Source organism: Ursus maritimus, unplaced genomic scaffold, assembly GCF_017311325.1.
Source record: "Ursus maritimus isolate PB19 unplaced genomic scaffold, ASM1731132v1 scaffold_18, whole genome shotgun sequence".
NCBI classification, from domain to species: Eukaryota; Metazoa; Chordata; class Mammalia; order Carnivora; family Ursidae; genus Ursus; species Ursus maritimus.
The window spans coordinates 39,092,607-39,109,251 of NW_024424230.1; the positions used below are offsets into that span (position 1 = coordinate 39,092,607).

The 16,645-nt window shown below is 33.0% G+C and overlaps 1 protein-coding gene across 1 annotated transcript in view; it reads left to right on the forward strand.

Annotated features, from left to right (window-relative positions):
• TRAPPC8 (trafficking protein particle complex subunit 8) overlaps positions 1-16,645 on the forward strand; it is an 85,847-nt gene that overhangs the window by 10,186 nt on the left and 59,016 nt on the right. Inside the window, exons 3-9 of the mRNA XM_008691010.2 lie at positions 6,622-6,711; positions 7,519-7,693; positions 10,144-10,297; positions 12,398-12,491; positions 13,130-13,389; positions 13,959-14,074; positions 15,001-15,151. Coding sequence (XP_008689232.1) covers positions 6,622-6,711; positions 7,519-7,693; positions 10,144-10,297; positions 12,398-12,491; positions 13,130-13,389; positions 13,959-14,074; positions 15,001-15,151 — 1,040 coding nt within the window. The remainder of the gene's footprint in view (positions 1-6,621; positions 6,712-7,518; positions 7,694-10,143; positions 10,298-12,397; positions 12,492-13,129; positions 13,390-13,958; positions 14,075-15,000; positions 15,152-16,645) is intronic.

A 16,645-nucleotide genomic window follows, 5' to 3' on the forward strand; every position in this document is an offset into this window, starting at 1 on the left:
CAGGGCTTGATCTCACAACCCTGAGAGCATGACCTGAGCCGAAATCAAGCATTAGATGCTTAACTGACTGAGCCACCCAAGTGTCCCTTTGTTTAGTGTTTTTAGGTAATATCTCTATATGGCTATCTATGACTTAATCAATTTTAAATTTTATTAGTTGATTTCTATTCTAATTGATGAAGATTTAGCTTAATTATTCCCTCTTCTCCCTTCCCCATCTTCTTAATGTAGTTTTTATAATTTTTGGTTAATATTCACTGTTTATAATATTAAGATTAAATATTATTCACTTCTTCATTTTAGAGCCAAATACTGGGCTCAGTTTGTTCTTATACATCATTTTGTTTTTTTAGAACTTAGTACTTGCCTTTTTTTTTTTTTTTTTTTAAAGTATGCTCTAGGCCCAACGTGGGGCTTGGACTTAGACCCTGAGATCAAGAGTCACATGCTCTACAAACTGAGCCAGCCAGGTACCCATAATTATTATTTATGAGAGAGAGAGAGAGAGAGGGAGCACAAGCAGGGAGAGCAGCAGAAAGAGGGAGAGGGAGAAACAGGCTTCCTGCTGAGCAGAGAGCCCAGTATGGGGCTGGATCCCAGGACCCTGAGATCATGACCTGAGCTAAAGCAGATGCTTAACTGAGCTATCCAGGCGCCCTTGTTTATTCTTTAATATTTTCTCCTAAGTTTTTACTTAAGAGCAAAAAGCATAAAGAGCACTTTAATATAGTGGCAATTATTTTAAAAATGGCTAGTAGAAGAGAGGAACTTAGTGTTCTAGTTTTTCTAGTATCTTGAACTCTTTTGCTATTTTCCATCATCCTAGGAATTATTTATCAATTACACCCAACTACAAGAAAGTGGAAGAATGGTGAAATTGTATAGAAGGATGTTGCAGTAGTGAAATAAGTCACTTTTATTTTATCATCCTTTAGTTTTTAATTTCACATTGCCCAAAATACTGTGTTTTCCTTTAAGAAGGTATAAAAGAAATCTGGAACACATCATCTTTGTAATCTGTCTTTGTCTTCATTTTTTTTTCTTTCATTGAGCATAGTTGAGTATTGAGGATTTTTTATTTTTAATCCAAATTGGCAACAGAAAGAAAATAGACTATGGTAAACACATTTTTTTTTGGTTAATAGGCAAATCAGAAGGTGAATACAGTGAAACAGTAATATTCTAGACTAATGCTGCCCAGTAGAAATATATGAGCCACTTACATCATTTTCAATATTTTGTAATACAGTAAAGAATGTAAAATGAGGGGCACCTGGCTGGCTCAGTGGAAGAGCATGGGACTCTTGATCTCGGGGTTGTGGGTTCAAGCTCCGTGTTGGGTATAGAGATTACTAAGAAAATTAAACCAAAAAAAGAATGTAAAAAGAAACAGGTGAAATTAATTTTAATATATTTTATTTAACTCAACATGTACAAAATATTATCTCAACATGTAATCCGTGTAAAATTCTTTTTTTGGTACTATCTGAAATCTTACATATATTTTATACCTACAGCACATCTCAATTCAGAAAAGCCACATTTCAGTTGTCATATGTGGCTAATGGCTACTGACCTTCATGGACAACCTAGTGTTAAACTCTAATGACAATGATGGAATTGATCAGGAATTTTAAAATATACAGAAATCCCAGTCAGTGAGTCTTGAGATGACAGTATCCAATACAGATTTTCTCAAGCTCAAGAATAAGTGAGCAATATATGTCTAAGAACAAAAAAGAAATATAGTATTTTCATCTAGCTAGTCAGTAATTTAACAGGAAGGATTTCACACAGTATGTTGAGACAAGAACCTAGACCATTCTCTTTTGTTAAAGGACATGTGACAGTATTCTTTCATCCTATATGATGTTCGTATAACAAAATTACCTGGTATAGTTTGTATGTGGACAAATGCTGAAGGCAGATAGGCAGGTAGGTGCGTGTATGAAGGAGATTGAAAGTGATTAGGTGATGTAGAAATGAAAAAGTCATTGGGTTTATTGATCATTTTGTTTGTTATTTAGAGGTCTAAAAATGAAGATGTTTTGTAGTGGTGGAGCAAATAAAATGACATTTTTCTCTTCACCAAAATTATGAGCCATCAAAGTTTTTGAGAGTGTTGCATCTTGACTATGCAAGTGTAAGAAGGAACAGAAGTAATGATAAACTGGACTTAGAGATGTATTTGACTCTGGAATCAGTGTTTACATGATGGATGTGTTCCAGGTTAATGAATGACCATTGAACAGTTAGTTGTATTTAAGGGACATTGTGTAACTGAGGCATGTGTGTCTTTATTTATTTATTTATTTAAAGATTTTATTTATTTATTTGACAGAGAGAGGCAGCCAGAAAGGGAACACAAGCAGGGGGAGGGGCAGAGGGAGAGGGAGAAGCAGGCTTCCTGATGAGCAGGGAGCCGGATGTGGGGGGGGGGCGGGAGGGGGGTTAGATCCCAGAACGCTGGGATCATGACCTGAGCCAAAGGCAGATGCCTAACGACTGAGCTGCCCAGGCGCCCCTGCGTGTGTGTCTTTAAATCAGGAAAGCTGGGAATACAAATTTGAGTTTGCTACATTTAAACTCTTACTAAAATTTCTAATAATGTTGTGTTTTGTTTTGTTAACTGTGCCTTTATTCATAATCCTGCAAATAAAAGTAAAATAAAAATACAGTAAAATATCAAGGATCAATTAGGTTTGATGATAAGTGACAATGACTATTTTTTTCTTGATATACTAAGGGTTAAAAGGAGTATAGTTTAAAAGAGGACAATTTACTTAAAAAAATCTCCCACTGTGGTGTCAGAGAAGCTTAAAATTTAAAAATTGGGCATAAATAAACATCTCTTTAGAGTATTTTGATTTTTTGCTGATTTTTTCTGAAAAGACTTGAAATAGTCTCCTCAAAATAGTTCTCAAGGGAGTTGTTGAAATAGAAGAAGTTAATATTTCTTAATTATTCATGTTATTTAAAGTTTTTTAATGATTTGAAAAATGCTAATAAATTTTACATCATAGTTCCAGTTTTAGTTTGTTATAGCTTTCTTGTTCTAAGAGCCTTGAATTAAGCCATGTTTTCTCATAATCTCAGTGACTAGTGTCAAATATTTTTGACCTTGAGGCTATACCTTTATTGAATTAAATAATTATACAACATCTAATTATTTCATTTTTTCCCTTGAATATTTTCATTCTGAAAATACGTTTTAGTGTATTTACAACAGTTTAAAGTTGTATAGTCATAAGTGCCAATGTTATTTGGAATTTGTTAATATTTATTAGTGCTTTTGTTAATTTTGAATAGTGATTTTGCTGGCAATATCAGCTTTTGTGAATTGTTAGGAAGGGAAAAATGTAATTTACAGATGATGTTTATATGATTTTATTTAGGATATCCAGTGTTTTTCTCTTACAGATTTGGGGTTAGTAAGTATTTTTGGTTTTAATACAACAAGGTCCAGAGTTTCTCTAGGTCTGTAGCTCATTGTTGGCAACCTTTGATAGATATGTATTGGGCACACGAATAACTGTGTCCCAAGTTACTAAGAAGGGAAGAAAGAAGAGACAGAGAAAGCTGCATTTTGTGAGTGTGGGTGGAGGATAGAGTATTACGTTTTTCAGCTCTTAGCTTCCTCCTTTACCCTTCCTTGCCAAGACAAAGTACATTCTGCATAGAAAAATTTTAACTGGTAGGATAACATGGTTGCTGTTTCAATTTCATATGAACATGTGGCAATGGAAAAGGGGTATGAGCAAAATGCTGATTTCATTTCAAAATAGTACAAGATAATTTTTAAGGAGAAAGAATTGTCACTAAGTGTTGAAGTCTTTTGTTAACAAAAATCTTTTAACCTATCATTTTTCCCATTTTCTGCAAAAGTATCATTTGAGAAAGCAAAAAAGGGAAGGATGCTGTTGATTTATTGGCATGTAGAAAAACTGAAGGAGGACTTCTTAATTAGCCCCTCAAGAAAACATGTGGCTAAAGGGAAAACTTACCGTATCAGCCTAAATGTGACCTATCTGAAGGATAAAACCCACTTCTATATATATTTTTAAAATTTTCTTTCAATCCTATAACCTTAGCTGAGTACCTGGTATCTTCTTGCACCAGTATTTAGAAAATATTATTTCAGCCATTGTGTATGTATGTGTCCGTCCTCCTTCCCTTCCTTCCTTTCTTTAAATTGACTCCATGACCAGCATGGAACGGAGCTTAAACTCACCACCCCAAGATTAAGACCTTAGCTGAGATCAAGAGTCAGATGTTTAACAGACTGAGGCACCCAGGTGCCCCTGCTTTTTTCTTTCTGATTAGATTAGATTTTTACTTATGTAGACATTTATATAGTTTCAAAGTCAAAACTATAGAACAAAGTACATTCACGGAGGGCTAGCTTTTATCCTGTCCCCTTTCTTCTCTTCTCTCTTCTTCCTTTATACATAATTGAATTCATTAAATTTATCTTTCTGTTGTTTCTCTTTGGCAGTATAAGCAAATATGTGTGTGGCTGTATATTTTCTTCCCTTTCTTAGACAAAAATGCATACTTTTCAGCTGTTGCCTTTTTTCACTTAAAAATATATCCTGGGGGTGCCTGCGTGGCTCTGTCAGTTGAGCTTCCAATTCTTGATTTTGGCTCAGGTCATGACCTCAGGGTCGTGAGGTGGAGCCCCCAGTTGGGGTCCATGCTCAGGGTGTAGTCTGCTTGGGATTCCCTCTCCCTCTTCCCCTCTCTGCTCTGCGCATGCCCCCCCCCAAATAAAAATAAATAAAATCTCCATATATATATATATATATGTATGTATTTTTAAGATTTCATTTGTACACACACACACACACACACACACACACGTACCCCATCCTGGAGAACACCTCATAGTAATGTATAAAGATTTCCCCCCTTCTTTTACAGCTGCATGGTGCATCCATTTAATGGATATGCTGTATTTTATTTTACCAGTCCCCTCCTGATGGGCAATATGGGCTTTCTAGTCTTTTATTACAATAGTGTTACAGTGAATAGCCATTTTGGAAGATTTGTTTATCTAGAATTCTTCAACCTCATCATGAAACAAACACCTTTTGATATATCTACAACTTACCTATTGTTTGTTAAATTGAAGCAGCAGTGAAACAGCAAAGTAACTAGAAAAATAATCAAAGTAGATAGAGAACATCATTTCCCCTTATCGGTGAAGATTCCTTCCTATTTGATTAAATTTTCTTGTCCTTGGCTGAGTGAAAATATACATTAATTTTCTAGACAGACTAATTTTCACTGACTTGGGGGGAAGACTGGTTGGTTAGAAAATTGGTTTTGTAAAAAAAAAAAAAAAAAAAAAAAAATTGGTTTTGTAAAAAAAAAAAAAAAAAAAAGAAAATTGGTTTTGTAACAGAGACTAGTATTGTCATTTATTCTCTAATTTTTGCCACTTTTCATATAGATTATAGTATTTCTGGGAATGCTTTTTCTCTTACAGCAATGAACATGAAATGGTTACAGTGATAGCGCTCCTAAATAATATATGGGTTATTCTCATAAGGTATTTGTTGGAGCAAACATTTTTTATATATATATGACACCAGATTAGATATTACTGTTTGGTTAAGATGAATGGCCTTTTTTCCCCTTTACCTTCCAGTTGGTTAATGTAGTAATATAATGTGAACAAAGTATATTTGCTGTTTTCAGTGATTAAGGTGAAAGGTTTGGTACTCGGCATAAATAGCTAGGAATGGAGTGTCTTTTAGAAAATTGATTCAGATAATCTTTTTAAACCTTGTGAGATGACAGTCTAATGACTTGACTTTAGGTAAGTTAAAAAAAAAAAAAGAGTAGTTGTAAAATGCTTATCATGGAGCAAGAGAGGTTTGACATTTTAAGGATTACAATATATACATTTATTACAAAGTGAAAATACACCAATACACCTCTTTATATTTGATTATAAGGTAAGTATACTTTGAAGTTTTGTTATTGTCATACTCAATCAAATTATAAAGTAGAGGTTGTCAACCGTACCCCTATTGACATTCCGAACCAAATAATTCTTTTTTGTGGGGAGCTGTCTTGGTCTTTTCATTGTAGGATGTTTTGCATCGCTCCTGGTATATTTCCCTAGAAGCCAGTAGCACCCATCCCCATCCCTAGTTGGGACAAGCCAGAGTATCTCCAGACATTGCCAAATATTTCCTGGTGGTCAGAATCACTCTTGGTTGAGAAACCATTGCTTTGAAATGATATTTATGAAGAAGAGCCACTTGTCACAATGTGACTAGTGGCAGAGGCACAAAACTTTAGTTCTGGAATCTTTTTACTCATATAGGTAATATTTAAAGGATTAATAGGTAAGTACATTCTGGGATCTTTTATAGGTTTAGGAATAAGTCAGTTTTATTTTTACAAGTGTATATATATACACACACATACACATGTAAATCTAAAAGAAGAGGTGAAATCTTAAGAGGTGAAAAATGTTTTACAAGTGAAAAATGTTTATTTACTGCTGGGAGTTATCTTTCACACCTTTTAGGAGTATGGAATTGAAATATTGTCTGGTGTAAATTGATACTGCTGAGGAATTTTAACTATTTTATGTATTGTTCATTTTAGCTACTACTCCATGGTTTGAGTCTTATAGAGAGACCTTTCTTCAGTCGATGCCAGCATCAGATCATGAATTTCTGAACCACTATTTAGCATGTATCCTTTGACCTTTGTGTTTTCTTAAAATGAAATGTTTTAGAAGTTATTAATCTCAGAAATAGTTCTATGAGGGCAAAATTGTTGAGAGGACATGGAGAATGGAGAAATTATTTTTTATTGGTGATGCTTCAAGTTTTTGTTACTGTTGTTTTTGTTAAATGGCATCCTAGATACAAGACTGGTTGCAATAAATTAGTTTTATGCAAAGTAAGAATACTGAGGACTTGCTTATTGTTTTTCTTTTTTCTCCAGCTCAGATATTCCACATTTAAGTTTCTAAGCCATTTTATAAAGAGGAAGGGTAAAATGTCAGTGTTAACTGCTTTTGCTGATTGCCTCAGAATTAATTGCATATGCAAAAGCTCATATTTAAAGATAGTTTTCCATTTTTTTAGTAACCTGTGTTACAGCTATTAAACTCTTCTGACCAGTATGGCTTTTTAGTGTTCTTAATGAAGTTGCAGAGAGAAGTTAAGAGGTAGGATAGTGTATGAAATTGCAGTGAGATGGATTGGAGAGGAACAAGATTCAGCAGATTCTTGAGGATGGTGATGTATAATTTTGATATTGTTTGTTTTTATGTTCATGGATTCCCTTATGTATGTAAATAAAAAACTGTTAACAAAAAAACTAAGATTTAAAACCTTGAATTATTTGGAAATGTTGGAGGAATTATTTTGTGTTTCCAGTGAAAATCTATGAAATCAGATTTTTTTAGCCTGAAAAGTCTCCTTAGAGTTTTATTTTAATAGGATACTATTTATCATTTAGTGATGTGATAATTACCTTAATATGGTTTATAAGGTATGTTGGTAGCATCATCTAGTGAAGCTGAACCTGTGGAACAGTTTTCAAAGTTATCACAAGAACAGCATCGAATTCAGCACAACAGTGACTATTCCTACCCCAAGTGGTTTATACCAAATACACTTAAATATTATGTACTTTTACATGATGTAAGTGCAGGAGATGAACAGAGGTAAGCTTTATTTTTTTAATTCAAAAATTTTCCCTGTTAAATGACTAAATTAGTTTGGACATGCCTTGTTTAAATTTTAGATGTACTTTTTATCTAAGAAAGTAAAAGCTTATTAATAAAAAATGTAACTGTATCTTTCATTCCAGTGTTATATTCGACAACTAAGTCATTTTATGTTAGATTTCATATGCTTATCCAAACTTCCCTTTCGATATAGATCTCTGTTACTACAGTCTTTGTACAAAAGTGCCTTTCATTTTATACCTATTGGTCTTAGCTGTTATTTCTTACTTTAAATTATTTCCTATTTTTTTCCTTTTCCCTTTCCCAGTTTTTCTCTTACTTTTCACTTATTGACTGTTTTTTAAAGGCACTTTTTTTTTCACTCTTCACCCTCTTGTCACTTCATATTTTTAGCCTTGATATTTTCACAGTCTCAAAAACATCCAGACATTTCTTTCTTACATGCCCTTTAATAATCTTTATTAGTGAGTTGCCATAGTCCTTTTATCTTTGGAACAAAAGAAAACTTATCTTTAAAAATAAGTCTTGAAAAATAAGATAACATAAAATAAAGTTTTATTTTATGGTTTTGAAGTTTATTTTGACTTTTGATTCAAGATGTGGATCAAATTAATCTTTTGTTTCAAACTGTTATTGTGATGTCTCAAAGCCATTTAGGATATGCAGTCAAATAATTGTTTCTTGCCCTTTTTCTGAGCATATACCATTATCTTTTAGAGAAATATTCCTTAATTTTTATTTTTTTATTTTTATTCATTTTTTAAAAAGATTTTATTTTTAAATAATCTACACCCAATGTGGGGCTTGAACTTACAACCCCAAGATCAAAAGTCCCATGCCCTAGGGCACCTGGGTGGCTCAGTCAGTTAAGTGTCTGCCTTACACTCAAGTCATGATCTCAGGGTCCTGGGATCGAGGTCCACATCAGGCTCCCTGCTCAGTGGGGAGCTGCTTCTCCCTCTCCCTTTGCCAGCTGCTCCCCCTGCTTGTGCTCTCTCTCTCAAATAAATAGATAAAATCTTAAAAAAAAAAAAAAAAGTTGCATGCTCTGCCGACTGAACCAGCCAGGCACCCCATAAATTTTCCTTTATAGCCAAAAAATTTTTCTGAGGAATAATTATTACTTAGGATTTTTTTGAAATCATAAACAGTCTGTAGCCTGTGGATAAAGTATACTGTATAAATAGAAATAATTTGAACTGGCTGTTAAAATTAATTTCTGTCAGTTGGATATGGTATATGTCTTTCATATTGTATAGTTGTAACTAGGAAATGTAAGTAATTCAGGTGTTAGATCAGTCGTTCGTATGTTTAGCAGTATCATTGGTAAAGTGAGCAATTTATTGTACTTAAGTGTGTGTGTGTGTGTGTGTATACACACATATACTTGTATCTGTTTATGCAAGGTTGTAACTTTTATTTATCTAGTCTTAATTTTATAGTATATAAATATGATTTAATAGTTTGTCAGGCCTGCTATTTGTGTAGTACAAATATAGGATATATAGTACAAATATATCCTATATTTGAATAGGATATAAGATTTCTGGATTTGGGGTTTTTTTATTTTTGAACTAAATGGCTAATGAGTAAAAAGATACTGTTTAAATTAGGTTAGCTCTGTGTACTAAAATTTCATTTTTCATCGGAATATGCTGTTTGGTTCTTAGGCTGTCTTATCACTTGAATTATCTTTTCACCTACCAACTAGCATAAAGTATGTAAATAAAAATGCTTTTTGTTGTATTTGAGATGTAACTCATGAATTCGGCTATTATAAATTTTGCAGGAAAAAAGGGTGGATTTTATGGAATAAATACCTTCACTGCTCTTCAATTTTCTCTCTTTTTCTTCCTTTGAACTGTGTCCCTTTGAAGACAAATAAGGGAAGGGCAGACTGTGGCGATGAAAGATGTTTATGGCGTTTTGGGGTGCTATACTTTTCTGTTTAGCACTTACTTTTTTTGATAAATGTTTGTTATCTAAGATGGAATTTCCAAAAGTTTACTTCCCAAATCCTGGTTCTCATAGTTTAAAGAGTTCCTGATCTGTTAAGTTTGAAGCGGTTCTTTGGAAATTCGCAGCGTATATTATTTGCAAATGGAAGGCTTTGACGTGGTCTTCTGGCTTGGTTTACTGTGGTTCTCCAACTAGTTTGACCACCAGAACCCTCTCCTTGAATGATGTAGGAGTATTTTGCAAAATTTTATTCCATTAAGCATGTTTTGATAACTCTGTTTTAAAGTGCTATCCAAGCTAGCTAAATTTCAATTAGGATCATGATCTTTGTTTTAATTTTTTTACTTTTATCTCTGATTTTCTGTTCTGCCTTTTTTGGGGATTATTTTTACTTTATTTTACTTTCTGTTATTGCCTAAGATATGCTCTCCATTTACTACAAACTTTTTTTCCATTTTTTATTTTAGAGCTGAATCAATTTATGAAGAAATGAAACAGAAATATGGAACTCAGGGTTGCTATTTACTTAAAATTAATTCTCGAACATCTAATCGGGCATCAGATGAACAGATACCAGATCCTTGGAGTCAGTATCTCCAGAAAAATAGTATTCAAAACCAGGTATATGTAAAAAAAAACCAATGAAGCAAACCACAAAAGCTGTATTTCAGTTTTATGACATAATGGTATCACTGTAGAATTTTTTATGTCTTCATTTAACTGGTAGCATTGTTAATATTTATTTTGCGGAATCTGGCTAGTTCTGATCCATCAGCATGTGAGCTCTTAATTCAGTGGTTTAACACTGTTTTAACTAACACATAATCCCTTATGTGTGTTCCTTTCAGGTTTATAATATCAGTGTTAATTGATCTTTTCTTAAAAGATGAAAAGTGAATTACATCAAAATTGAATTAGATTGGCTAGACATGTAGAGAATAGAATTTTTTACTTGTACATTTAATTCCTTATGAATGCTTACAGTCAATTCTTTATTATCCACATGCTCTGGGGTTGCCTTCCTTCATTTTCAACACGCTGTTCTTATGGCCACCTTTTGGAGCTCATACTTTTTAGGTGGGTGGGCTTTTTTCCCTAACTTTCTTTTGATTTCCTTTCCTTCTGAATTTTCAGGAAGTGTTATTTCTTCCTAACTTGCTCCTTTCTTAATCTAGAATTCTAGACTAATATTAATTGTTGTCTATTGGTTGAAGTGGGTAGGTATAAGGTTTCATGGTCTGTCAAACTTTTTAGATAGAATTGTATGCCACCTGGTAGTAGTCAGATGCCAATTTCCCATGCTTAGTTCAGATAATCAAGAGTTGACTGTTTTCTATGTAGAAGGGGGATTTCGTAAGTAAATGGGAATGTATTTGTATTTTGTACATTTAAACTGCATTGTGTACTCTGTGATATTTTAAAAAACTATATCAGTTATAAAGCTTATGTAATTTTTGATGTCCTATTATAAATATTGTTTAATAATCTGTTTATTTGCCTTATTTTTCTATCGTATATATGGAATTTTTGATCCAGATATAGTGCTATACTGATATTTACTTTAAGATAATGCTGGGGAAAAGTGAAGGAAAAAAGAACCAGTTGAATATGAAGGAGTTTTATTTTTAAAAATGGTCTTTCCGGGCCACACTCAGAATAGATTTCTCAGAATAGGAACAATATTGAAAAAAGGAGTCCAGTCATCGTAAGGAAGGGAAGCATAAGTCAGATTGTCCAGTTTGAGAACTTTTAATAGAAGACAGAGGTATCAGAAATTCTATACCTAGAAGCCCCGTATTGGAGGATAGTTTTAAAGCTTATCAAATCTAACCCCCTAATCTAATGCTTTCATTTCCTTTACCTATGAATAACCTCATCTAGTACTCACTCTCTTCTCAAGTGACGTGTTCCATGTCTGAACAGCTGGAGGATCAACCAAAAATCATCTCCCTTTGCTTATACTCATTGGTCCTTTGGGACCGGTTTTTCATTTAGTCAACTTTCAAAATATAGGATAGCTCTCATGTCCCCTTTTATATTTTTTCCAGGCTGACTATACCTGTTTTTTCAACTCTTTCTTGAGTGGTGGTTTCAGACTGTTTCTTGTCCTTATCACTTTTATCTTGTTAAGTTCCAGCTTATATATTTCCCTGAAAACAAGACACTCAGAACAGTACCTCAAATTTACTACTCTCATAGAGTAGTTTGGGTTTTTTGGTTGACTGAGAAACCAGCGCCTTTGTATAAATAAATGTCGCATTGGATATTTTTCTAACGCACAATGATGTATTCAGAATTTACTCCAACCTATTAACACTATATATATGACCCAGAAGATTCCATACCATCCCTCTTATTTTCCCCTTCCTGACAGTAGTCCATCTCTCTTGGCATTTCTTACTTCAGACACTTCTACAGGTATTCATTTGGGCATGTACTTACCACATGTGAACAGGAAAACTGAGATAGAGATCATTTGAATTCAGAAGAATTAGGGTAGTAGATTGAATATGAAAGGGAAGTTAGGAATATAGGAGGTGTGGATTGGAATGGTAAGGTAATATGAAAGAAGTTAAGAATTTGGAGGACTCGAAAGTAAGTGTCTTGCTAAAACAAACAAATGAGGCTTACAGTTAGCAGAAGTTGTTGATGGATTTGGTGGTATTTTAAACATGATTAATTAACTATAACCACTAATGCTTTTTTATTTTATTTTGATAGGAATCATATGAAGATGGCCCTTGTACTATAACTTCAAATAAGAATTCTGATAGTAACTTGCTTTCATTGGATGGATTAGATAACGAAGTCAAAGGTCTTGATATACTTTCTCTAAGTTTCTCTTTTGATTGAAAATATCCACTGTTCTCAAAGCATGCTCATCCTTACAGATAAAAGATGGGGGAAATTTTCATAATAAAAAAGAAAATGGGCGGATTAGCTTTTTCTTTGAAGAATTTTTTGAATCATTTGAGTTTGACTTTTTTTTGACATTTAAACATTTATTTTATAAGAGTAATATATTTCTTTTTAAACAATTTGTAGAAAACAAGGGGTAAGATACTGTGTGCAGCATTAATTATTCCCAAAGTTGATGTGATTTTGAGAACTTTAGTTCTATATTTTAAATTACAGTTTTGATAGTGATAGCTCTAAAATTTATTTTGTTAAAAATTTTTCTTCTTAGCTGTTATTTAAAATGATTATATTATTTTTACACTGTATTTTTCTTTTATTTACAAGAATCTTTTAATTTCTATTATGTATAACAAGTATTAACCCAGGTCCTGTAATTTTAGGAGGGAAAATGTTAATGGTATAGTATGTTAGACTTAACAAGATAAACAGAAGGATAAAGTGTTCCAACATTGTTCTTTTTTTCTTTAGCAGTATGGTAGTAATATCACAATTTTCTGTTGCATTCTGAGAGTAAAAGAAAGATCTGTTTTTCAGTTGATGGCTTACCAAATAACTTTAGAGCTCACCCACTTCAGTTGGACTCATCCAGTGACCCTTCTCACAGCGTCGATGGCCCAGATCATGTAAAATCTGCTTCATCATTACACGAAACAAAGAAAGCAAATACTGGAATTATTCATGGTGCATGTTTAACTCTTACTGATCATGATAGAATTCGACAGTTTATACAAGAGTTCACATTTCGGGGCCTTTTGCCGCATATAGAGAAAACAATTCGGCAATTAAATGATCAGGTAAGCTTTAATTGTTCGGATTAGTATTTTTAAAATTTCAATGAAGAGTAAACTTGGGAATATAGTAGTGTAAGTTATTTAAAGTATTTGAATTTTTTTTTTTTTTAAAGATAGACTACTATTAGGTTTTATTGGTGTCACTTAGTAATGAAATTCTGTTAAATCCTGCAAGATATTTATTCATTTACACTAGGGATTTTGCTAGCATACTGAACAATTTTCTTTTTTTTTTTTTTTTTTAAAGATTTTATTTATTTATTCGACAGAGATAGAGACAGCCAGTGAGAGAGGGAACACAAGCAGGGGGAGTGGGAGAGGAAGAAGCAGGCTCATAGCGGAAGAGCCTGATGTGGGGCTCGATCCCATAACGCTGGGATCACGCCCTGAGCCGAAGGCAGACGCTTAACCGCTGTGCCACCCAGGCGCCCCTGAACAATTTTCTTTAAATCAATGTTGTTAAAATGAATATTTGCTCACTTTTAAAGCTTTTTAGTTATTTAGAATTTTTTCTTTTATATGTAAGAGTAAAACATTAAATTCTCATATTTGTAACAATCTTTTTTTGGTAGTTAATATCAAGAAAAGGTTTAAGTCGATCTCTATTTTCTGCAACTAAAAAATGGTTTAGTGGCAGTAAAGTTCCAGAAAAAAGCATTAACGAGCTGAAAAGTACATCTGGATTGCTGTGAGTAAAATATTATTGTTTTTGTTTTTTCTGTGTTTAACTCTGACTTGTGTTTGACTCTGTGATGTCTGGCAAAAAATGATTATCTTTTTAGTTTTTTAGTTTCACATTGGTTAAAACTTAGGTAGATAGGAACAGTGACTTTAATTATATTAAAAAAAATTTTTAAACCATTAGGTAATTAGATATCTAAAAATAAATAAGAACTAACTGGGGGCCTCAGAGGGGAGGGGGGTGGGGGAATGGGATACACTGGTGATGGGTAGTAAGGAGGGCACGTACTGCATGGTGCAGTGGGTATTATACGCAACTAATGAATCATCGAACTTTACATCGGAAACCGGGGATGTATTGTATGGTGACTAACATAATATAATAAAAAAAACATTTAAATAAATAAATAAATAAATAAAAATAAAGAAGAACTGGGAAAGTCCCTTACTTTTGGTCTCTTTCCCTATTTGTAAAAGATGGAGTTATATTAAGTATTCATTAATAATTCATCTAAATTAAAATATTGTCGTCTAGCAATTCTGAGTCATGGCATACATTTAGACAATTTTCTTTAATATAAAATCTTGTTTTAAGGGAAAATAAAATTCATTTTGGGTTTTTATGTTTTTTGCGGTTAAATAATAAAGTGAGTCACCTAGAATTAACCATTCGCTTCATAATTTGACCCTGGAGAAAATGCTTGCCTGCTGTTGAGAAGTTCTCAGTATAGGGCTATAAATTATATAAATAAAATTGTTTCCAAATACCTCTGGGAAATGACAGTCTCTCTTTGGAGATAGAATTCTTGTAAGACCAGATTAGTTTTCCTAATGTTTTAGACAGTTGAACAGCTTGTTAGACATTTTATAATGTTTAATGATTTAAGGATCATAAATTATAAATTACTTTTTTAACTTATTTTATATTTACAGATATCCACCAGAAGCACCAGAGCTTCAAATACGAAAAATGGCTGACTTATGTTTTTTGGTGCAGCATTATGATTTGGCTTATAGTTGCTATCATACTGCAAAGAAAGATTTTCTTAATGATCAAGCAATGCTTTATGCAGCTGGTGCCTTGGTTGGTATTCTATAATATAATTTCTTACTTCTGTTATCATAAATGATTTAGAAATTTCTGTTTATGAAATGGAAAGCAAAGTACGTAGGGTTGAAGTTGTACTCAAAGAGGATATAATGCTTTATAGGTTTTGAATTAGTTTATGCTGAATTGATGGATTTTCCTCAAACTAATATATTTAAGCATAGTCATATATGAGGGTTGATGTCTTAGCTTTGGCTAGTACCATCTAATTTTTGTGTATGCAAAATTTAATTTGAATTTCAGTTGTTATACTGAGTGTAACTTTTTTTTAGCAGATGCTTCTAGATATATTGAAAAATCTTTTAAAATTGCGTAAATGTTTTGTTTCTTTGATGTATGACTATATATCAGTGAAGAACTTGTACTTTGGTTTGAGATAGACTGTCATCTGGGGCAAGTATTCAGCATCTCTAAGCCTCAGCTTTTTGCCTGTTAAATGTGAATCCTAATGGTGTAGTGTTAGATAAGGTATAAGGCATGTGATGTGTCTAGCACACTGCCTTGTATGTAAGGAGCTTTAAGCATCAACTGTGTTAGTTTTTATAATTGATAGGTAAACCTTGGTGTGTCAGAAAGAATTTTCTTTTTTTTTTCCCTAGAGAGCACAAAACGAGTTGGGGGGGGGGCAGGAGGATAGAGGGGAAAGAGAATCTTAAGCAGGTTCCATGCCCAGCAGGGAGCCCGATGTTGGGCTCCATCTCATGACCCTGAGATCGTGACCTGAGCAGATATCAAGAGTTGGATACTTAACTGAGCCACCCAGGCGCCCCCCAGAAAGAATTTTCTACACTTGTTTGCCTTGTAACATTTTAAGTTTTTTTGAAAGTTGTTATGCCGTAATCTGCTTTCTGTGTTTAGAAAAGAGTACAATTAACACTGTTTCTTTCTACATAATCACTTTAAAAATATATAAGCTTGTAAACAAAAGTGTGAATAACAAAAATGTGTAAGAATAAATATGTCATTGGAAATTATTATGTAGACACTTGTTTAATAATTGCCATTTATTTTGCATTTGTTTTAATATTATGTATGTATAAAACTAAAATAGATAACTTAATGTAAAGTTAAAATAGCAAATGATATTTTCCTTTTTATTTCTGTAATTTTTTTTAAAGATTTTTTTTATTGTATTATTTGTTTCAGGGGTACAGGTTTGTGATTCATCAGTCTTACACAATACACTGTGCTCACCACAACACATACCCTCCTCAATGTCCATCACCCAGCCACCTTATCCTCCCACCCCCTCCCCTCCAGCAATACTTCTGTAATATTTTTAATGAAAAACATCTGCTAACTTTTGAAAACCTTGTTCAGGAACTGAAATCTTTATGAGTTGAAGTGCTTGAAAACTTAAATGAATTGTCCTTGGCTAGATGTTCTGTAATCTTTTATTATAGTTATCTAAATTAATGACTATATGAATATGAAATCATAAATACTTAATGTATTTCATAAATACAACAT